Raw genomic sequence first — 21,645 nt, 5'->3', positions numbered from 1 at the left:
GTCCTCAGCATCACATGTCCACTATTATCTTGTCTCTGATTCTGACATTGTTAGGCCACATCTGTTTAAGTGAGGGGAGGGACTAACTCAGCCCATCCTTCACACTGATAGCAGTGCACACAGGTTTGCATCTTCACCCACTGCCCCCTGCTGCTCAGAGAGGGCACTGATGACTTTTTCTAATTTCCATCTCATACATTATGAAAATATGATTTTCTTAAGGAATGTTATTTATTGCACCTCAATATAAAGCTGTTTATATTAAAGCTGTTTAGGAATTTAAAGCTGTTTGTGTAACCCCATGTTTCATTTCCTCACATAGATATGTAAGAATCACACCAGTAAGATTATTTATGTTCCCTGCAAACATTATAATGCGATCCCCACTGGATGAAACCATAACTAGGTAAAGAATAACAGGCTGCTGCATATGCACAGGGTCATGTAGTCAGTGAATCAGTAGATTTAACTAAGTGAGTCCAGTGAAGTGTGACTAGTGTTTTCTTTCATTGTTTTTAACGTTCTAACAATAGAGACTGACTTTAGGCCAACTGGGCATCTAAAATTAATTTCTGAGTGTTTCTTCCTCCTCCTGTCATTTTAGACGGATGAACTGTGTGGATTTCATCTTTGTGTGTCATTTATATGTCAATCGTCAGTCTGAACAGAGGATAGTGAGCTGAAAGACTCCATATGTTGTCCCAGCTTTATAACACGCACTGAACGCATCATAAGACGTGTCTTGTTTCCCAGCAGCCTGTGCGTGTCCTGCTTTCCTCCCCGGAAGTGAGCTCGGGGACGAAAACAAAGTGCAATAGTTGCAGGTGGAGGCCGTGATCGATGTCATCGCCTCTTCAAAGCTCAGCTCTTTGGACCTGAGATCAGTCAGACGAACCATCCATGCAGTTCTCTCCCACCAACGAAGATTTCACTTTCGTGTCTTCGACAGAGGCTGAAGGTAGGCTAATGCTAGCTGTGCAGGGCCAGCCGGCCCGATTAGGCCTGTTTGTGCTCAGACAAACAGTCCTGGCCAGTAAAGTCAGGGCTTACCGGTGTCCAACACCCTGTACTGTTGTTCCCTAGTGTAGACTTGAATTGTCCACCTTCTACTGCAGCACAGGCTCTTTTATTCTCCTATTTGTCGAGCCAAATGAATACATAGCACAGAAAGAGCAGGCGACAAAGACGGGATCAAAATTAATAACATAAAAAACTGTAATATGGACCGACATGCACAGAATACACACTGTGCAGTCAAATGTGGCCTGAGTAGTAAACTGCCTTCCCTACACTGGACGTGTGCAGAAAATATGACCTGTACTCTGCAGATAAGCATGTGGGTTTGAAGAGCTACATAAAACCACTGAACCTACATACAGTCTGTGAGAAAGCAAATGAAAGATTACACCAGGTGAATCACCAACATGGAAAATGGGATGAATAAATGTAGAAATGAACGTGTTCTCCACAGAACTCAGTGGCACTATCAGTGGCCCAGACGTCAAACTGAACATGGGCAGCGACAGCAGCAAAGACCCGTACGCCACCACCTTTCTGAGGCAGCGGGGCTATGGTTGGCTGCTGGAGGTGGACGAGGATGACAGCGAAGAGACCAGACCTCTTCTGTGAGTACAGGTTTTGTGTTTTTGTAAGGTCATGCCTTTTTAAAATCAGATCTTAGTCTGATTGTCTAAATACATCATACTACATTTCCTTGCAACACAGAACAGATGCAGGCTAATTTACCTATACAGTAAAACTGCAGAACCTGTCTTCCAGCTCTGCTCTCACAACAACATGCAACCCTGGCCAGCTCCAAGGAACCACGTAACCTAAACAAACAACCTTGGACATGAGTGCAGAGTGCAAGCTTTACTTATGGCAGCATGGTCTGTCTGTGTCTGTGTACAGTGAGGAGCTAGACATTGACCTGAAGGACATCTACTACAAGATTCGCTGTGTATTGATGCCAATGCCATCGCTGGGTTACAACCGGCAGGTGGTCCGAGACAACCCAGACTTCTGGGGCCCTCTAGCTGTTGTGTTGCTCTTCTCCATGATCTCCATCTATGGACAGTTCAGGGTGAGTACAGTGTAATAAATCTCACTGTATTCTTTTTTTCCCCAATTATGTTTTTATTTGGAAAGGACCAGTTCACATTTAATAACAACAACAACCAGGGGAGCTTAGAGAGGGAAAAAAAACATATCAGAAAAATAACCTTATGATGTCAGGAGATGAAGCCGTGTCAGAGAAGTTATAAAAAGTATTGGGGTTATGTATATTATCCGTTTCATCAGTTCAGCAGTATTATTTCCCACATGGTTCCACCATTCTCTAGTAGTTCCATTCTACAGGAACTAAACAGCAGTTTACCTGGAGCCTCACTGCAACCTTTCAGGAACCTTTTAGGGCTTGGTTCATTTACCCTATATTTTACAAACTGGAATGCTTTGGATATATGTCATAAAAAATCCCAAACTGAGGCCAGTTAGAGTTCATTTTTATCTGAAAATGGTTGTGGGACAGACAACAATGGTAATATTGAGTTGGTAAAAACAGAGTTTAGTGTGCTCTACTGCACATATTCTGATTCCCTCCACTGTTTGTCTGTGTGGTCCTGTCCACTTTCTGAGGGATGCTGAGAAATCTTGGGCCTCCTCTTCATAAGTGCTAATGAGTGTCTGCACATAGTTGATTGACCAAGAAGTGTATAAATTCTTTTTTTTCCAGTATTTGTGGTCTTAGTCCATACAGATGTAATGCAACAAAACATCTGTTTGATCAATGTCATGGCAAAAAGTACTGGGAGGCAAATCTCAGGTTATAGGATGGCAAATTTAATAGGCAAAAGCAGCAGAGTCACAGCAGAGCATATGATCTGCAGAACAGGTCAATACCGATTGACCCCGGATAAAGGAAATGGCAAACGTTTATATTAACTCAGCAGTTTCAATTTACACAGCAGAGTCAGTCATGTAAATCACGCCAGCATGGCAACACACAACTAAATACACAGTGGTCAGTAATATTCTCTTTATAAGTCTGTGTGACTACCTGTCTTTTTGTCTGCTTCCTACTGAAATACAAAGCAGCGTGAAAAGTCTTTGTTGAATTCACACAGGTCACACAGGGAGGTAGCAGACATACTGTCTGTTGCATTCACACAGGGAGTTAACAGACGTGATGTCTGTCAAGGTGAAAATTTCCCTCACAATCAATAACAACAGATCCCTGAAAGTAACTAGAACTTGCATTTCCAATTACCTCCTGGGGAATAGCTCAGTTTTAGTTCCAGGAGGTAATGACTAAACAAACGATTTTGTATGGAGGTTGAACGTGTGACATGTTGCTTGTGAACTTCTTAGAGAATTCAGTGTTTACACCAGACTCTGCTTTTATTTGAAAGGTTGTGTCTTGGATCATCACCATCTGGATATTTGGATCATTAACAATATTCCTGCTGGCTCGTGTTCTTGGTGGTGAGGTAAGTGCAGCTGACACCTTGCCATCATCTTCAGTCAGTAAAACTGCCCCTCAGGCTTAACACTGGTTAGTTATTGTGAAATGTAAACATTTTCTCATGGAGTCCTATTGTTTTTTTTGAGCAGGTCTCCTATGGCCAGGTCCTTGGAGTAATTGGATATTCCCTTCTTCCTCTGATCGTTATAGCTCCAGTGCTGTTGGTGATTGGGGGGTTTGATGTGGTCTCTACACTAATCAAAGTGAGTCAAAGAACACAGTTTTATTTTTCATGTGATGTAAAAATATTATAACTTTAAAAATATAGATAGGGTAATTATATTAAAAGCCTCAGACCAGTCAGTCTTCTCCCCTGGAGCCTTTGGTTTGCCTTAGAATTAAATAAAGAAGCTGTGAAAAAAACACACTCTTTTATTGTCCAAAGATTTTCTAGAATAGCCTGAACTGGTTCCCCTAAAACGGTGACAAGTGCACTGTAGTGAGACTTTATTAGGATTGTTGGCTGTCATTCAGAATATTTACATTGAGAAAAGTCCTCATTGTGCTGTTGTGTGTCATTGTGTGAACACAATGAACAGATTGGAGAGAAAAAAAAAAGGTGTTTGAACCCAGACTGGACAGAAGAAGAATTCTGATAGTGGAAGAAGAGCCAAGAAAACAAACTAAACGAGCTCCGAGATCAAGATACGGCGGTGACCTGTGGCTTACATGGCTTACTCAATAAAAACTAAATAAAACTGGGCTTTGTGGAAGATGGAAGGGAAAGGAAGAGCCCACTTTAGAAAAGAAACAAAAAACATTGAATTTGCTGAACCTGGTGATGGCACACAATGCTTCTGAGAGAACATTGTTTAGACATTACTGATAGATGAAACAAAATAAGTCACATTAGCTCCATGTTCACAGTAGAAATAAGTGAAGCTGCCAAACAGAAGAACACAGTGGACGCTGTGTTCTTCTTACAGGGCTGCGGTGATACATCTTGAATGTGTAGAGCACAGTGTAATCAGAAGACTGTCAAAGCTTTTGCAGTGATGCATACAGCCCAGTAACAGAGAACACTCTCAGTCACAGGTCAGGACTCCTCCAACAGGATAATGACCCAAAACCTACATCTGAATGTCTGTGGAAAGAGCCAATACTCTAAAACATGCTCTATTACAGTGATCCTCAGAATAATACATGTAATAATTATACACACCTAATCCATGTCTATACAGGATCCTCTATGGAAATACAGGTTCCAGTAACATACAAGTGCTATCTATAATCCCAAATGTCAGAGAAACACAAGAAGTATCACAGGCAAGTTAGTTAGTAAGTTAATATGCTGTATATGTGAAAGCAAATGCTGCTCAAAAAAAATCTTGTCTTTGTGGAAAAAGATCAGGAACAATCCTCATCATGATAAATATTTCCCAGTATATCTTTTATAAAGGCAATGACTTTCATGCCACCTGAACATTATGTGATAGGTTTGTGTGGATAAACCTACTGACACAGTGGCGTGTTCTCATCTTTCAGCTGTTTGGAGTGTTCTGGGCTGCTTACAGTGCTGCGTCACTGCTCGTCGGAGATGAATTTAAAACAAAGAAGCCCCTTCTCATCTATCCCATTTTTCTTTTGTATATCTACTTCTTATCACTATATACAGGCGTGTGAACTTTTATTGGACATTGACCCTGGAGCATTGGGGGGGGGGGTCAACCTAAGGATTTTTTTTTAATTTTTTTTTTTTAAAGGTGTTCATTTCTTTTTTTAACTCTAGATGCTGGGGATATTAAGAATATATATCAGTGTATATAGTTTTGTCCCTTATGGCTTTGATCAATAAAATTCATATTCTCTTACAGCTTAAACTTCAGTATGCACACTCAGTCCCCATTTCCCTGCATTTATTTGAAGTTTTAAAAGCTGGAAATAATGACAGAGTTGCATATTGATGTAATGTTTTTGTTTTATTCTCTCACACTAAGTAATATTATGCCAAATATTTATGTATATATATGTTAATGCTCAAGGAAGAATTTGAGAGGAGATACAGCACCACATAGGAGGAAAGATGTTGTGAGCAGATTGTTATGGACTGTAGTGTACTATGATGTATGTTCATGTATGTTTTCTTTATTTGTGAATTTCAGAAACAGATCCACTGAGGCAGTTCCAGTCATAAAAACTATTGTCTACTAAATGTAGTGCCTTGTTTGCTAAATGCAGAAATCACTTGATCAGTATCTACAGTAAATGAGTAGCTGTTGACACTTAGATATCTTGTATTTCCTATTATCAATATACAGTCACCACAGCTGGTTACTGTAATATATCACATGCTGCTAGATATATTCTAAAATTGTATTCATCCACAAAATCTTCTGTTTGTAAATACAAAGTGTATACTGTTAATACAAATTCTAAAGAGGTCTGAAATATCAAGTGTTGTTACAATAGAAAAATGCCAGTGTCAAGTATACAATGCTCTTAGTCAGTACATGCGCACTACTACCAAACTAGCCACTGGTGGCTCTCTGAGGCTGTACTTGTATGGAGGTTCTTTGTTCTGCACTCAAATAAAATGTATTTGCAGCCAAAAGGTTTTTGATGTCATATATAAGCTGATCAAAAAAAACATATTACATTTATTTGCTAAAATTAGTCTGAATGTTTTTGATTTGCAAATGAACAAAACTATGCACCATGGGCAAAATGTGTAGTAGTAAAAATGAACTGAAATGAAAAACAGTAAATGAAAATAGATATCCAAAACTTATTTCATATCAAAGTTTTGCTCTCAGATAAATTTTATTTGCCTGCAGAATAAAGTAATAAAATAACCTCCATATACTTGGACACAGTGGTGTATAATGTTTACCATGTTCAGCTTAACCTGTGTTCAAAATCTATTAGGTATGAACACTATGCGGTACTGTATAGCAGTCATCGTAGTATACTAGTTTGGCAGTTCCATCAGTAACATACTCTGCTGACAGATGTTATTCAAACTGTGACTTTTGATTGACACTACCCACAGTTGATTTCTTCCTCCATTTCTTTCACATGTTGCATTGTGGGAGAGTAGTGTGATTCAGCAGCACTCTAAAAAATACAGCTGTACTGGAATGCATGCTGTCTGCTTTGAGAATACTGTATTTTGTTGCAGTTCTAGTGAGAGCCCACTATAGACTCAAAACCTCCTTACAATTATTATGGCGATTTGGGGCACACTGTTTGTTAGCATGGTAACATTTGGTAATCAGCACTAAAGCACCATAAAGCAACATACTGGACAAATAAAACTGTTGACCTTATGGTGCTGGATAAAAAGACTTTATCCTATGGGGACCATGAATGGTTGTACTAATTTCATGGCCAAGGTTTTACAACAAGCAAAACAATTTAAAGACATTTTTAAAATTATGAATTCATTCTTTTGGCCACTCTCTTACATTCATTCTTTCAACATACAGTGGTGTGAAAAAGTTTTGGCCCCTTTCCTGATTTATTATTTTTTGCATGTTTGTCACACTTTGTTTCAGATCAAACAAATTTAAATATTAGTCAAAGATAACAAGTAAACACATCATGCAGTTTTTAAATGAAGGTTTTTATCATTAAGGGAAAACAAAATCCAAAACTACATGGCCCTGTGTGAAAAAGTGTTTTCCCCCGAAACCTAATAACTGCAATCAAGCGTTTGCGATAACTTGCAATGAGCCTGTTACAGCGCTGTGGAGGAATTTTGGCCCACTCATCTTTGCAAAATTGTTGTAATTCAGCCACATTGGAGGGTTTTCGAGCATGAACCACCTTTTTAAGGTCATGCCACAGCATCTCAATCGGATTCAGGTCACTCCAAAGTCTTCATTTTGTTTTTCTTCACCCATTCAGAGGTGGACTTGCTGGTGTGTTTTGGATCATTGTCCTGCTGCAGAACCCAAGTTCGCTCCAGCTTGAGGTCATGAACAGATGGCCGGACATTCTCCTTCAGGATTTTTTGGTAGACAGCAGAATTCATGGTTCCTTTTTATCACAGCTTCCAGGTCCTGAAGCAACAAAACAGCCCCAGACCATCACACTACCACCACCATATTTTACTGTTAGTATGGTGTTATTTTTCTGAAACGCAGTGTTACTTTTACGCCAGACATAATGGGACACACACCTTCCAAAAAGTTCAACTTTTGTCTCGTCAGTCCACAGTATTTTCCCAAAAGTCTTGGGGATCATCCAGATGTTTTCTGGCAAAACTGAGACGAGCCTTTATGTTCTTTTTGCTCAGCAGCGGTTTTCGTCTTGGAACTCTGCCATGGAGACCATTTTTGCAAAGTCTCTTTCTTATGTTGGAGTCATGGACAGTGAACTTAACTGAGGCAAGTGAGGCCTGCAGTTCTTTGGATGTTGTTGTGGAGTCTTTTGTGACCTCTCGGATGAATCGTCCCTGCGCTCTTGGAGTAATTTTGGTCAGCCGGCCACTCCTGGGAAGGTTCTCCACTGTTCCATGTTTTCGCCATTTGTAGACTGTGATTCACTGCAGTCCCAAAGCTTTAGAAATGGCTTTATAACCTTTTCCAGACTGATAGAGCTCAGTTACTTTCTTTCTCTTTGTTTTTGAATTTCTTTGGATCTCAGCATGATGTCTAGCTTTTGAGGATCTTTTGGTCTACTTCACTTTGTCAGGCAGGTCCTATTTAAGTGATTGCAAACAGTTGTGGCAGTAATCAGGCCTGGGTGCGGCTAGAGGAATTGAACTCAGGTGTGATAAACCACAGTTAAGTTATATTTTAACAGGGGGGGGAAACACTTTTTCACACAGGGCCATGTAGTTTTGGATTTTGTTTTCCCTTAATAATAAAAACCTTCATTTAAAAACTGCATGATGTGTTTACTTGTGTTATGTTTGACTAATATTTAAATTTATTTGATGATCTGAAACATTAAAGTGTGACAAACATGCAAAAAAATAAGAAACCAGGAAGGGGGGCAACACTTTTTCACACCACTGTATTTCAAAAGGGTTGTCTTCCCATTAAATCCTTTTGTCAGAACAACAGCCAAATACTCCAGTGTAGATATTTCATTTTTAACAAGAGGAGCACAGTTGAGCAGAGATTAAACAAGCAGATGATCAACAGAAAATGCAATTGAGTGTATAGTGTATACAGCAAACACGGTTTGAAGGTGTGTCATTGCACTGTGAATATTTCACAGATTGGGTGAGTCAATGACTTTTTGGAAAATGATCAACAGTAATATTATTTTCATTTCATTACTCAAAGAGTAATGAAAATAATAGTAGTAGTCCCAAAGTTGACTTTACACCTTCCCATATTTAATTGTAGATGTGTAGGTTATGGTGTGATTACTTGTAATTTCGTTCTGTAAAGTTTACGTCCTACTTTGTGTATGTGTATGTCCTACTTTGCTGACTGCTTTATTTCCCTAAAACTTCATACGTAGTTTAGCCAGTCCTAGTCCAGTGGTACATTTGAGGTACTTTTACAACTTTCTACTTTGTATTTAAATTTCTATTCCCTACTATAGTTAGTTAGTTATGTTCGAGAATATATACTGTACACTACTACCCTACACTGTATACAGTTAGAGAACCTGTTCATTGACCATTTACTTAATCAGTTAAATGGCAACTATTTCGATAATAGTTTTAGGTACTTTCATGCAAATTGACTAATATAGACAACAACGTTCTGGCAGCTTAAATACAAACGCTGTCTGCTTTTGCCCCCCATAATTATTTAAATTATTTTATTTACACACACTGTAAATAACCTGAATTGAGTGGAAACAACCATTTTTGTCCTTAACATAAATACATATAGTTTTTTGTACATTAAAAAACATTGCTTGCTGTGCATTAGGTCATGGGTCTTTTATAATGCCAACAGTGCTACCTCCAATATGGGATTGTATTGAATTCAGTCGCTATACCTATAGCCTATTTAACACAGTTAGTAAGATCAGCTTTGCATGTTTCCATTATATTGTAACTTTAGTGGCTCCAGCAGTAGTCAGTACTGCAGTAGTCAGTAGTCAAATCTTGAAACAGAACAAATAGAAATGGAAAACAGGTCAATTTCAGCAACTTAATAATTTAAAATACAAAAGAATAACAGTCACCAGACAACTTTTCAGAACATTAATAGTTTTGTTAGAGAGTTATGCAGTAAAATATATTCAAATGTCTCACTTGAGAGACTGTTTGGTTCCTAAGGGGCCACATGGTCTAAAGCTGGCTAATAGAAATGTTTGTAATCCCAGCAGCCTAGAGCAGATTGCTGACTTGTCATACCAGCCAAAGCACAACTGGAATTAATAACATGTTATTAATAATGGTTTCATTCCATTACTGTCCCAGTAAGCATTATTTAATGCAGTGATTATAAGTCATTACTAGCCCTGTCAACTTTAATAATTGTAATTGCATGATCATTATGATGTACATGGGGTAGACAATAGTTAATTAAAGGCTGGGGTAATGGACAGAAAAAAATAATTGACAACAACTTTAATGTTTAATACTGTAATTGATTGTAATTCAACAAGCAAAGAAACCAATGGTTTCCTCAGGCTCTCAGAAGTTAGCTGTTTTTAAATTAAATTATATGTATATGGAATATGTAATAGGAAACATTTGGCATTTTTGCTTGATGAATTACAAGCTATTATAAATAAATTGCTGTTTATTTTATATATGAACAGCAATTTATGTTTTTGAGTGGCACTTTTGCTTAATTCATGTAATTAAGACAGACGAATGAATCACGCACACAACCTGCTTGTAAACCCATATGGAAAGGGTGTGCCATGATAGATATACTGTATGTGGGAATTATTTAGCTGGTTCACACCTGGAACCGTTTCCATTCATTTTCTATAGTAGTGCTAAACCACTACGGGTGTAATATATATTTTGGCCACTAGTTTGGTTAGTAGTTGCTTCATCTAAATCATCAACGTGTCTCTTAGACCACATCCCGACTTGACTGCTTAAAGACACCCTGCCATTAAATAACTCGTCTTTATTAGACTTAGTAAATTTATCTCTAGTATCAGGCTACGTACCACAGGCCTTTAAGACTGCAGTAATCAGACCCTTACTCAAAAAGCCTAGTCTTGATCCAGGAGTCTTGGCTAATTATAGACCAATATCCAACCTACCATTTATTTCTAAAATCCTTCAAAAGGCTGTTGCTAAGCAGCTATCAGACCACTTACACAGAAATTAACTATTTAAAGATTTTCAACCAGGATTTAGAGCACATCACAGAGGAACAGCATTAAAATGGTTCCAATCCTATTTATCGGCCAGATTCCAGTTTGTTCATGTCCATGATGAACCTTCCACACGCACAAAAGTTAGTTATGGAGTTCCACAAGGCTCTGCGCTAGGACCGATTCTGTTCACCCTGTACATGCTTCCTTTAGGCATTGTTATTAGGAAGCACTCTATTAATTAGTGGGAGAGCTGAGCTCTCCCACTTATGTTATCTTCGCTCTTTATTATTTTTTTTATTATTATTATTTCGCCCTTTTCTTCGGTCGCTATCTTCTTCCAGACGCTTTGGGCTAGAAACTCCGTTCAAACTTCAAAACGTGCATCTTTCAGAGGACTTTCCTGCTATTACTTTTCTTCTTTTTATCTTTTATACTTTTTCTTTTATTCAACTTTTTTCACCTTTTTTTTACAATGGTTTTCTATGGAGAAAACTATCAACTTCCATGAAACTTTCCTCTTTATTTGAGCTTCCCAAATCGTCATACTTTGGGCTAGAAACGTCATTTCAACTTTAAACCGGTCTAGACCCTTTAAACTTTTAGTCTTTAAGTCAGCTTCTTGATATCTTTTATACTTTTTGATTTCTGGCAGTTTATATTTTAGGGTGTTTTTGCTCATTTTTCAACTTTTCCATTGGTGTGTATTGCAGAATCCTCTAGCAGGCTAGAGCGTGTGACGTCACAGCTAGAGCGGGAGAAGCTGTTAACTTTATGGAAAATTTTTCTCTCTAACTCGCCGTCACGGCCACAATTTTGACTCTTCATACACCATTTTCTCAAAAGTAGTAGAGATTTTTGTCCTCTTTCAGGCAATGCTTTTCTTATTTTCATAGGACCTACGGTTTTTTCGCAACGTGGCCAAACAGACAGAGAGTGACTGCTCAATCTCTCATTCACTCCCATTCTAAAACCGTCGTAGGGTTTTGGGGGAAAACGCAAATGAAGGCTGTTTCTAACTCGCCACCAATCGTTCATTTTTTGGAATATCTTCACAAAAAGCAGATCAGTCTCTTCGTTGAAGCCCCCTGGCACTGTTAGTGAAAGAATTATTTCGATAGGTCTTATAGTTTTTCTGTAGTCCTCCGTTGTGTGAGGTGAAGTTTTGTTAGCGTCTCATTCACTCAGCGTGTGTAAAGCGCTGTGTCACTCCCCCTCCCACTCTGGGCTTAGGTCACCATAGCAACAGATCAAAACAAAGCATTAGCATAACAGCGGCTATCTGTGATTGCTAATTAGACTGACTGGCTGCTTAATGTCAAAGCCAGCTAGCCTAGCCCCGTTAGCTGGTGTGGAGCCACCGAGCTATATATATATATTGGCTGCTTAAACCCGACTGGCTGCTTAAAACCCTCTGGGGTCGACGCAAGCGCCGGCGCGTTTTGACGCATCGTTTCCTGATAAGGCCGAAACAAACTGAAATTACTCCGTCAATTCTGATCGTACAGATAAAAGAAATCTATCATTCAAATCTGGTTTTAGTGGTATACCATCATAATAACAACAAAACGTCGTGCTTTTTTTAAATAAAGAAAGCCGACAGGGTGCGATCTCTGCCTTGTCTGTCTCTGCCATTTCTCTTCACAGACGCGTAAATAAAACAACCAGAATCTCAGCGAATACTTGGCTCCTAAAAATAAGAATTATATGGCTAGAAAGCTTGAAATGTTTTCTTTTGAGTGAAACAATTCAAGTCGAAAACAAATCATCACTTCTTATTTAATCCGTATGAACGTAAGGAGAAGTCCGTTTTTTCCCGTCTCACCTCATTATAGGTAATGCGACCCCCCCCCCCCCCCCCTTGTACTCTGTTCACTGTTCACATGTAAATAATCTCAGGTGAACCAGGTAAATATGTGCACACCCCCGAGAAATGACATGAAACGTACTTCTTTCACTTCTTACCAAGCACTTGGCTCCTGGCAGATTGCCGTAGGCACCATTGTTGGCCTTGACGTCTTCACTAGGCAGGACATGTTCACACCCTTTATCCCCCTTTATTTGATTATTTTAGTTTGTTTATATTCCTTTTTTTATACACACATACATACACACACACACTCACCAACCCCCAAAAACAAATAATTACTTTACTTTTCTACATGAAGGTTGATTGCTTTATTACTTTATTAATTACTTAATTAATTATTATCAATTTGTATAATTTAAATAATATTAAATGTAATAACTTTAATAAATGCTGTAACAATTTAATTTCCTCTTGGGGATTAATAAAGTACTTCTTGTTCTTCTTCTTCCTAGTTCTGTCTTTCCTCACCTTTCTTTCTTACCTTCATTGCCTTTCAACCAATTCTTATTCATCCTGTACTTTCTTATCTGTCTGTCTTTTTCTTCAGTGTCCCTCTTTTGAGTTCACTTGATAAAAAGCTTTGTTGATTGGTGTAACAACTGTCTAAAGCTCAATATTAAGAATACCAGAGAACTGGTGGTGGACTTTAGGAGGAGCAGGAAGACCCCAGTCCCTGTCTCCATCCTTGGAGACGAAGTAGAGATTGTGGACTCCTACAAATACCTTGGAGTCCACATTAACAACAAACTGGACTGGTCAAACAATACAGATGCACTCTTCAAGAAAGGACAGAGCAGACTGTTCTTCCTCAGGAGACTCTGTTCCTTTGACGTGTGCAACAAGCTACTGACTATCATCAAATACAACTAACAGGTTGGAGTATGTCCATCAACTGGACATTCTGAAGGCTGTGGCAGAGAGGAGGATGATGGACAAAATCAACTCCATACTGGACAATTCTGCCCACCCACTTCATGAGGATCTGTGGCGAACGGAAAGTTCATTCGGCCCCAGACTAATTCCTCCTAAAACCAAGACTGAGAGATTCAGGAAGTCTTTTGTGTCCACGGCCATAAGACTCTATAATTCCATAATATAAACAATAACACAGACACACACCACATACACACGCATGCATGCACGCACACACATACACGCACATGCACACACACATACACACTCCAACTCTCAAAAACAAATTACTTTACTTTTCTACATACACGTTGATTGCTTTATTAATTACTTTATTAATTACTTAATCAATTTGTATAATTTAAATAATATTACATTTAATAACTTTAGTAACTGCTGTAACAATTTAATTTCCCCTTGAGGATTAATAAAGTACGTCTTCTTCTTCTTTTCATGCTTACTTCCTGCCTTTTTTCTTTACTTTCAACTTCATTTTCCTTCCTTTTCGTTCAACTTCTTCTACTTGGTCAACTTCTTTGCTTCCTTGGCACTTTTTTCTTTCCTCACCTTTCTTTCTTACTTTCCTTGCCTTTCAACCCTTTCTTACTCATCCTGTACTTTCTTCTTTGTCTGTCTTTTTGTTCAGTGCCTCTCTTTTCATGCTTACTTCCTGCCTTTTTTCTTTACTTTCAACTTCATTTTCCTTCCTTTTCGTTCAACTTCTTCTACTTTGTCAACTTCTTTGCTTCCTTGGCACTTTTTTCTTTCATCACCTTTCTTTCTTACTTTCATTGCCTTTCAACCCTTTCTTACTCATCCTGTACTTTCTTCTTTGTCTGTCTTTTTTTTCAGTTCCTCTCTTTTCATGCTTACTTCTTGCCTTTTTTCTTTACTTTCAACTTCATTTTCCTTCCTTTTATTTCAACTTCTTCTACTTTGTCAACTTCTTTACTTCCTTGGCACTTTTTTCTTTCGTCTGCTTTTTTGACTTCAAATTACTCCTCGTATTTTTCGTCAGCGTATCAGCTCTCCCACGTAATTTCTTCCGAAATTACCTTTTCTAGTTACCACTGTTATGCTGATGACACTCAGCTGTATCTATGTATTTAACCTGTTAACACAAACCAGTTAACCAGACTTCAAGCATGTCTAACTGACATAAAGACCAGGATGACCAGTAACTTTCTACTTTTAAATTCAGAGAAAACAGAAGTTATTGCATTTGGGCCTCAAAACCTCAGAAATAACTTTTCTAAAATTATAGCTACTTTAGATATAGCATACCCCTGGCCTCCAGAACTACTGTGAAAAACCTTGGAGTTATTTTTGACCAGGACATGCCCTTTAACTCAAACATAAAACAAATCACTAGAACTGCCTTCTTTTACCTGCGCAACATTTCCAAAATTAGGAACATCCTGTCTCAAAATGACGCAGAAAAACTAGTCCATGCATTTGTTACCTCAAGGCTAGATTACTGTAACTCATTACTATCTGGATGTCCCAGTATCTCCATAGAAAGCCTCCAGTTAATCCAGAATGCTGCAGCCAGAGTCCTGACAGGAACTAGCAAGAGAGATCATATTTCTCCTATATTAGCTTCTCTTCATTGGCTCCCTGTAAAATTCAGAATAGAATTTAAAATCCTTCTTCTCATGTACAAATCCCTTCATGATCAAGCTCCTTCATACCTTAAAGACCTCACAGTACCATATTATCCCAATAGACCACTTCGCTCTCAGAGTGCAGGTCTACTTGTGGTTCCCAGAGTTTGCAAAAGCAGAATGGGAGGCAGAGCCTTTGGCTATCAAGCTCCTCTCCTGTGGAACCAGCTCCCAGTCTGGGTTCAGGAGGCAGACACACTCTGTACTTTTAAGGCTAGACTTAAAACCTTCCTCTTTGACAAAGCGTATAGTTAGGGCTGGCTTCAGGTAACCCTGAACAATCCCTTAGTTATGCTGCTATACGCCTAGACTGCCCAAGGACCATCAGAGCACTGAGCTTCCCTATCCCTCCCCTTCCTTCCCTTCCCCTCTCTTCCTCTCCTCCCCCTCACATGTATGTGCCACCATTGAATGTCACTAACCTTGTGCTATCTCTCTCCCCTAGTTTGTGCTCTGTCCCTCTCTCTCTGTACCTTCTGCTTGTGTCCCCGGTCCTGGAGCTGTATATCGCTGATGTGCAGTTACTGGCCCCACCAACCTGCAGTGTCTATTTGTTGTTTTTTGTTGCTGTTCTTTTTTCTCTCCTCTATCCACTCACCCCAACCGGTCGAGGCAGATGGCCGCCCAAACTGAGCCTGGTTCTGCTGGAGGTTTTTTCTTCCCTTAAAGGGAGTTTTTCCTCCCCATTGTCGCCAAGTGCTTGCTCATAAAGGATTTGTTGGGTTTTTTTTTTTTTTTTTTTTTGTAAAGTGCCTTGAGATTTGTATTGCGATTTGGCGCTATACAAATAAAACTGAATTGAATTGAATAGTTGGCGCTGTGGTGCGTGGCCGCTGTGTGAGCTACCGGCGTCACTGCTTTTCAGCACTTGAACTGGGAGAATGACAGCGACGCGGAAGAGGCTCACAGGAAATGACTAACCGGTAAGTTGTGTTTATTGCATAAAAACAACATAAACAAGGAACAAGCAGACGCTCATGTTTTATCGGACCTCTTTCTAAAGTTTAACTATTTTAAAGATATAACGTGAACCATAACGTCAGTGGCTGTTTCTTGTGTTGATCGAGTTTTTCAAACAAGACATGCTAACGTAACGTAACGAAACGAGTGTTTACCTGTAAACCTAGTGTGTTATTATTTTCATGTTGAAATTCATTTAGCTGGCGTTATCTACATGCATATGGTGTACCGTTAACGTTGGTGTTGCTGTATACAGAAGCTCAGTTTGGAAGTGTTAGACTCCAGATATTTTTTACACACCTTCTAACAAAGATATCGAATGAACATACTTCATCTGAATCACATGTTGTATTTTCATATAGTTAACGTTATGCTAACTCCCTTAATGAACACAACTCAAAACGTGTCTTTTTTTCTGGCTTTTTGGCTGTCACTGATCAGGAAACGCCACAATCAGAGAGTACAGTTGTAATAAAAGTTATGGGACTATCAGCTTTACTTAGCTGTTATTTAAAACCTTAGTACTGTTTATATCTCCCATGTATCTTGGGGTTTTTCATACCCTATGTCATGATGTGACCAGCATTACATATGGTGCATATATTTCACTGTAGATTATAGAAGGAAGACACAATCAGTTCATGTTCATGTGTAAATATACTAAACTATTTTCTCCATAACAGTTAAAATGCACAAACAGCATTTTCCATGGGAAAATCAGGGTGGGGTTTGAAAAGGGAGCCCTTAGACATCTATGTCAGGATCCTCCTGATAAAGCCTGAAGGATTAAAGACAACTCTTATCAATAAAACAGATTTCATTCATTCTCATTCAAAACACCTTTACAGTGCAGCTTGTTTATTATAAAATGTGTATTACAAATTATCTATATTTTATTTGTATTTGTTACTGGCTTTTTTTAGTTGCTCCTGCTGCTGCACCTCTTTCATCTCCTTTCAGCAATGGGCTTCAGGATGAGACAGAGCTTCCTAATCAAATGTCCTGTACCGCTGCACAGCTGACACCATGAACTGAGCTCCCAAATTGAAACATGACTTAAAACATTTCCTTCTTATGTTGACCATGTTCTGGTCCTGCTTGTGTTCTACTTATTGTTCATGTTTATGAGGTTAAGTGTCAAATTTTATTGTATTGTTGAAATGAAAAAACAAAAACAAACACTGCTTTGGTGACTAACATATAAATGCAGGTGTTTGCATGAGGAAATGGAAAGACAGAGATGGGAGGGTATTTTTGTTCATTTTAATTTTATTATTGTATTTCATGTTTAGTATTTTATAAGACTGTTGATATAAGGACATATGAGGTTGATGTGCATGACACTGAGTCAAAATAAGCACTGTATATACATTTCAAAACCTTAGTAATTTAATTTTTATCTTCTTATAAATAAATATTATTGTTAGACCCTCTGGTGGCTCCTTCATTCCAGTCAAATGTAATTTATTGTGTATATTTGTAACAATTGTAATTTTAAATAAATGTTTTGATTGAGTAATAAAACACAAGTCAAGTATTGGATATACTTTTAGTTCCTTTTGGGAATCAGATGAATCAACAAAATACAATCTAATCATCAAGCTTTATTGATCCCTGTGGGAAATTCCCAAGATATCCAGCAGTATGGAAATTAGAAGTATATAAGGTAGTTAACATTAGCTACCCAGCAGTATATAAAGTACTTCAAATTAGAAGTATATAAGTTAGTTAACATTAGCTCCACCTTTACCAGCTGCAACATTAAAGTGATGAACACTGTCCAATATGTGTTATTCTGCAAGGTGACTACTTTTGGTCTATAAGTCTTTTGATGCTAATACTTTAATATTTTTGCTTACTATCCAACTTATTACATGTAACAGTGTTTCTACATTTTACTCAGTTTGGTACTTAAGTAAACATCCATCCATTATCTATACCTGCTTCTTCCTATTCAGGGTCACAGGGATCTTCTGGAGCCTATCCCAACTCTCTTTGAGTGAAAGGCAGGGGTACACCCTGGACAGGTCACCAGTCCATCACAGGGCCACATAGAGACAAACAACCTCACACACTCACACTCACTCCTATGGGCAATTTAGAGTCACCAATCAACCTGACATTTGACATACATGTTTTTGGACTATGTGAGGAAACCAGAGTACCTGGAGAAAACCCACGCAAGCACAGGGAGAACATGCAAACTCCACACAGAAAGGCTGGCTTGCGAACCCAGGACCTTCTTGCGGTGGTGCTAACCACTCATCCACCATGCTGCAATGAAAAAACCATTTAAATGCTATTTATTTCAATGCTATTTTAAATGCTTGGAGTAAAATTCATTTTAAAATGTTTTTGAAGAACATGCCAACTCTGCATGGTACATGGTACTATGAGGTCTTTAAGGTATGAAGGCGCTTGATCATGAAGGGATTTGTATGTGAGAAGAAGGATTTTAAATTCTATTCTGAATTTTACGGGGAGCCAATGAAGAGAAGCCAATATAGGAGAAATATGATATCTCTTGCTAGTTCCTGTCAGGACTCTGGCTGTGGCATTCTGGATTAACTGGAGGCTTTTTATGGAGATACTGGGACATCCAGATAGTAATGAGTTACAGTAATCTAGACTTGAGATAAGGCCCCTGACGGTTTGTGAACTCGTAGCCTTTTTGCTGTGAGGCAACAGTCAACACACTCATCCACCGTGCAACCCTCTTAAGTAAACAATCATAAACAATAAAATGTATTTATATTTGTCTTTACACTGAGAACCATTTGATGCTGACATCTTACTGGCTCACCTCACTATTTATTATCACATATTTGTACATATTTGGCCAACTATACGCGACCGGACTCCGCGACACCACTGTGAGTTAAAGCCCTTATCAACCACTGTGTTGCTGCTGTAATTTCTTTCTGAGCTATTATTTTGGTGTTCTGATTATTTTGTCCACTCGCTGTTCTCGTTTGCACTTGGAGCCATCGCGGGAGTTGGCGAAGAGATACGCCAACTTCGTTTAGCTGCCGTGTAACTGACAGAGAGCTCAGCCCGGAGTTCCTCAGCGCCGATGGTGAATAGCCACCGCTGCGGTAACAGGCGGAGCCAGCAGTGGCAGAGCAGTGCTTGTTCGGAGTTACACTTACATATTTAGCAGTATTACGTGTATTATCGGCTACTTACAAACCCCACTGGGGAAAGGAAGGGAGCAATAAGGAAAGATGGCGGCCGCGGCCTCGCCGGGCTCCGGCTCGTCCTCGGACTGGATTGTACTGAGAGACGGTTGCCTGCGTTGCGACGAGGAGGGCCTGCGGAGCCTTTCCTACCACCCGGCCCTCAACGCTATCCTGGCCATTACCAGCCGCGGGAATATCAAAGTGATTGACGGCACTTCGGGGGCCATTCTCCAGGCTTCAGCGTTGCACGGTAAGCACCGGACAACGGTGTGGAGCTCTGACACCGACAGTTTCGGTACTGACCAAGCCACCGCCGTGCCAACAGACGCCAAGGCACAGTTGGCACCTGGGCTAGCTAACGTTAACTGTTGATAGCAGTTATGTTTGGGCCTAACGCTAGCTAAATCACCCAGGGTTCATTTAGGCAACACGCCTTCACGCCTGTGCTAGTCTGCTAGTTAGTGCTGACCTGGTTGTGGTCGCATTTAGTCCAGACTAGAGCTTCCTCACCGCCGCTGTTTGCTAACTAACAGCTGGCTAGGTAAGTTAGCACACTGCTAGTTAGCCGGGCAGCCTTGTTAGTTAGTTTCAGTTATTCTTAATGGCCTGTCGCGATACGCCATCGAAAGTAAGACTCGCATGTTTGGCACCTGCAGGAGCACGGCTATCGTAAAGCTAGAGCCATGTGTCAATGTGAGTTACTCTGATAGCCACAAAGCTAGCTAGCCGCTCCTTAACCGCTTCACTTTACAGGCTATGGTGCACCTTGTCAGTCAATCTGTCAGTCAGTCAGTCTGTCTGTCAGTCAGGGGAACTGGTGTGATGCTAAAGTATACGGACCTAATGTGATGGGGCCCCTTTTACGTTCTGGGCCAACGTGGATAATTCACGCAAATAACCATCTTTGTAGTTGTGTTGCAGGCATTGCATGTCTGTATGCAATGTCACGATGGACAGACAGCACATTGCATAGACCGGTTCTCAGGCTGCCTCCACAGCATCTACCTGGATTTGAACCTTGTCCTCGGCTTTTTTTCCGGACATCACATAGATGTCTGTGTGGCCTACAGACAGTTGTCTGTTACTGTGCCATTTGTTTACATCTTTAATAACCTTAATCCGATTATGGATTTCAGTATTTCTGTAAGAACCTTCACTCAGATTTCTGTTGTAGAACAGAAGTAATAATTTCCAACTTTAAGTAAGGCAGAACAATTGTTCATTTGCGCCTGTTTCCATCTAAAGCATTAACAGTGACCATGGCGACTCCAGGCAATACTCTTACTGAGCCTTTTCTCAATGAGGCAGTGACAGTAAACAGTATTACAACACATGCAGTCATTCACAAATATGTATTTGATATGCTGATGCCTGTTTAGCCTTTTTTGTGAATTAAGACTTTTAGGACAAACCTGTGTGCTTGATGGAGTACCCACAAGTCTCACAAAAAAACATCAAGTATGTACGGTTGATGTCATATTTTTACAGACAGGTTTTTGCTCCAAGTAGCTAATATTAATTAGTCTAAATGTTGCTGATGTGTATGTTCATAGTGTTCATAACATAAGACAACACACCCAGAAAGAAAAAGGGATATATTAAACAACTTTCAGCCTCACTGATCTGTTACGTCTTCATTCGATTTACTTGAATTTCGTAAGGTTCAGCCAAGTTTTATTTTTTCTGCATGGATGGTTATGCCATGTCTTGATCTTTTCCAGAACGTGTTTTGGGGAAAATTCGAACAAACGGTGACATTAAAGCATGACATAAAAAATAATAAATGGGAAAGCCTGGCATAATGTTTGGATGGCTGAATGGTTTCCTTGTTTTTATTAAGTTAACACTGCACTGCAGTTCTTGTAGCATTATGATCAAAGCCATTATGGCATATTTACTCCTCACTCCATTTCTTCTTTGCCCTCCAAGTTCATGTCCCAAGGTAACCCAACATATGGAAATCTGTAAGACAGTGCAAGTTTGCTGTCATTTGTTGAGTTCTTCAGCTGCTGTGTGGGGAAAGTGTAATTTAATATTATAGCATTTGATAAAACTAGTACTTGTAATATATAAACTTGTTTTCATGGTAATTGTATTCAGAATCTTGTTTTGATTTCAGTTTGTTATAATTTCTGCTATGAATTTGGCCAACCCATCACTGTATGAAAAAGGTTTTTCCAGTATTTGAAACGGTTTCCAATATTATTTCACCCTATCCTGATACCAGTATTTCTCATTTCAATGCAAAATGTTAATATTCACTTTAGCAGTTGGTCTGTACCTGTGATGCTTGGTGCAAATGCAGGATCTTTATTTCAGTATTTTGAAAACAAGATTTTCCCCCACCAG

The 21,645-nt window shown here is 39.3% G+C and overlaps 2 protein-coding genes across 4 annotated transcripts in view; both read left to right on the top strand.

Moving 5' to 3' along the window:
• The first annotated feature begins 761 nt into the window (after nucleotides 1-761).
• yipf4 (Yip1 domain family, member 4) lies at nucleotides 762-5,751 on the top strand. Its single transcript, XM_026310151.1, has 6 exons — nucleotides 762-958; nucleotides 1,472-1,625; nucleotides 1,912-2,083; nucleotides 3,411-3,488; nucleotides 3,613-3,726; nucleotides 5,009-5,751. The coding sequence occupies exons 1-6, from the start codon at nucleotides 901-903 to the stop codon at nucleotides 5,144-5,146; spliced, it is 714 nt and encodes a 237-aa protein (XP_026165936.1). The 5' UTR covers nucleotides 762-900; the 3' UTR covers nucleotides 5,147-5,751.
• A 13,377-nt stretch (nucleotides 5,752-19,128) lies between these two features.
• The window catches only part of birc6 (baculoviral IAP repeat containing 6), a 150,548-nt gene continuing 148,031 nt past the window's right edge, over nucleotides 19,129-21,645 (top strand). For all 3 annotated transcript variants that reach the window (XM_026309255.1, XM_026309256.1, XM_026309254.1), the window contains exon 1: nucleotides 19,129-19,546. In XM_026309255.1, coding sequence (XP_026165040.1) covers nucleotides 19,342-19,546 — 205 coding nt within the window. In that variant the 5' untranslated portion in view covers nucleotides 19,129-19,341. The remainder of the gene's footprint in view (nucleotides 19,547-21,645) is intronic.

The sequence above is a fragment of the Mastacembelus armatus genome, chromosome 15, assembly GCF_900324485.2.
Source record: "Mastacembelus armatus chromosome 15, fMasArm1.2, whole genome shotgun sequence".
NCBI classification, from domain to species: Eukaryota; Metazoa; Chordata; class Actinopteri; order Synbranchiformes; family Mastacembelidae; genus Mastacembelus; species Mastacembelus armatus.
Note: the sequence above shows the minus strand (reverse complement) of the source record. Positions and strands in the feature narration are given on the sequence as shown.

What these genes read in the sequence shown, in the direction of transcription:
- yipf4 (XM_026310151.1), top strand. Translation starts at nt 901, where the DNA reads ATGCAGTTCTCTCCCACCAACGAAGATTTCACTTTCGTGTCTTCGACA. An exon ending in GTCTTCGACAGAGGCTGAAG is followed by an intron (nt 959 to 1,471) that starts GTAGGCTAATGC and finishes TGTTCTCCACAG; the next exon opens with AACTCAGTGGCACTATCAGT. An exon ending in CCATCTATGGACAGTTCAGG is followed by an intron (nt 2,084 to 3,410) that starts GTGAGTACAGTG and finishes TTTATTTGAAAG; the next exon opens with GTTGTGTCTTGGATCATCAC.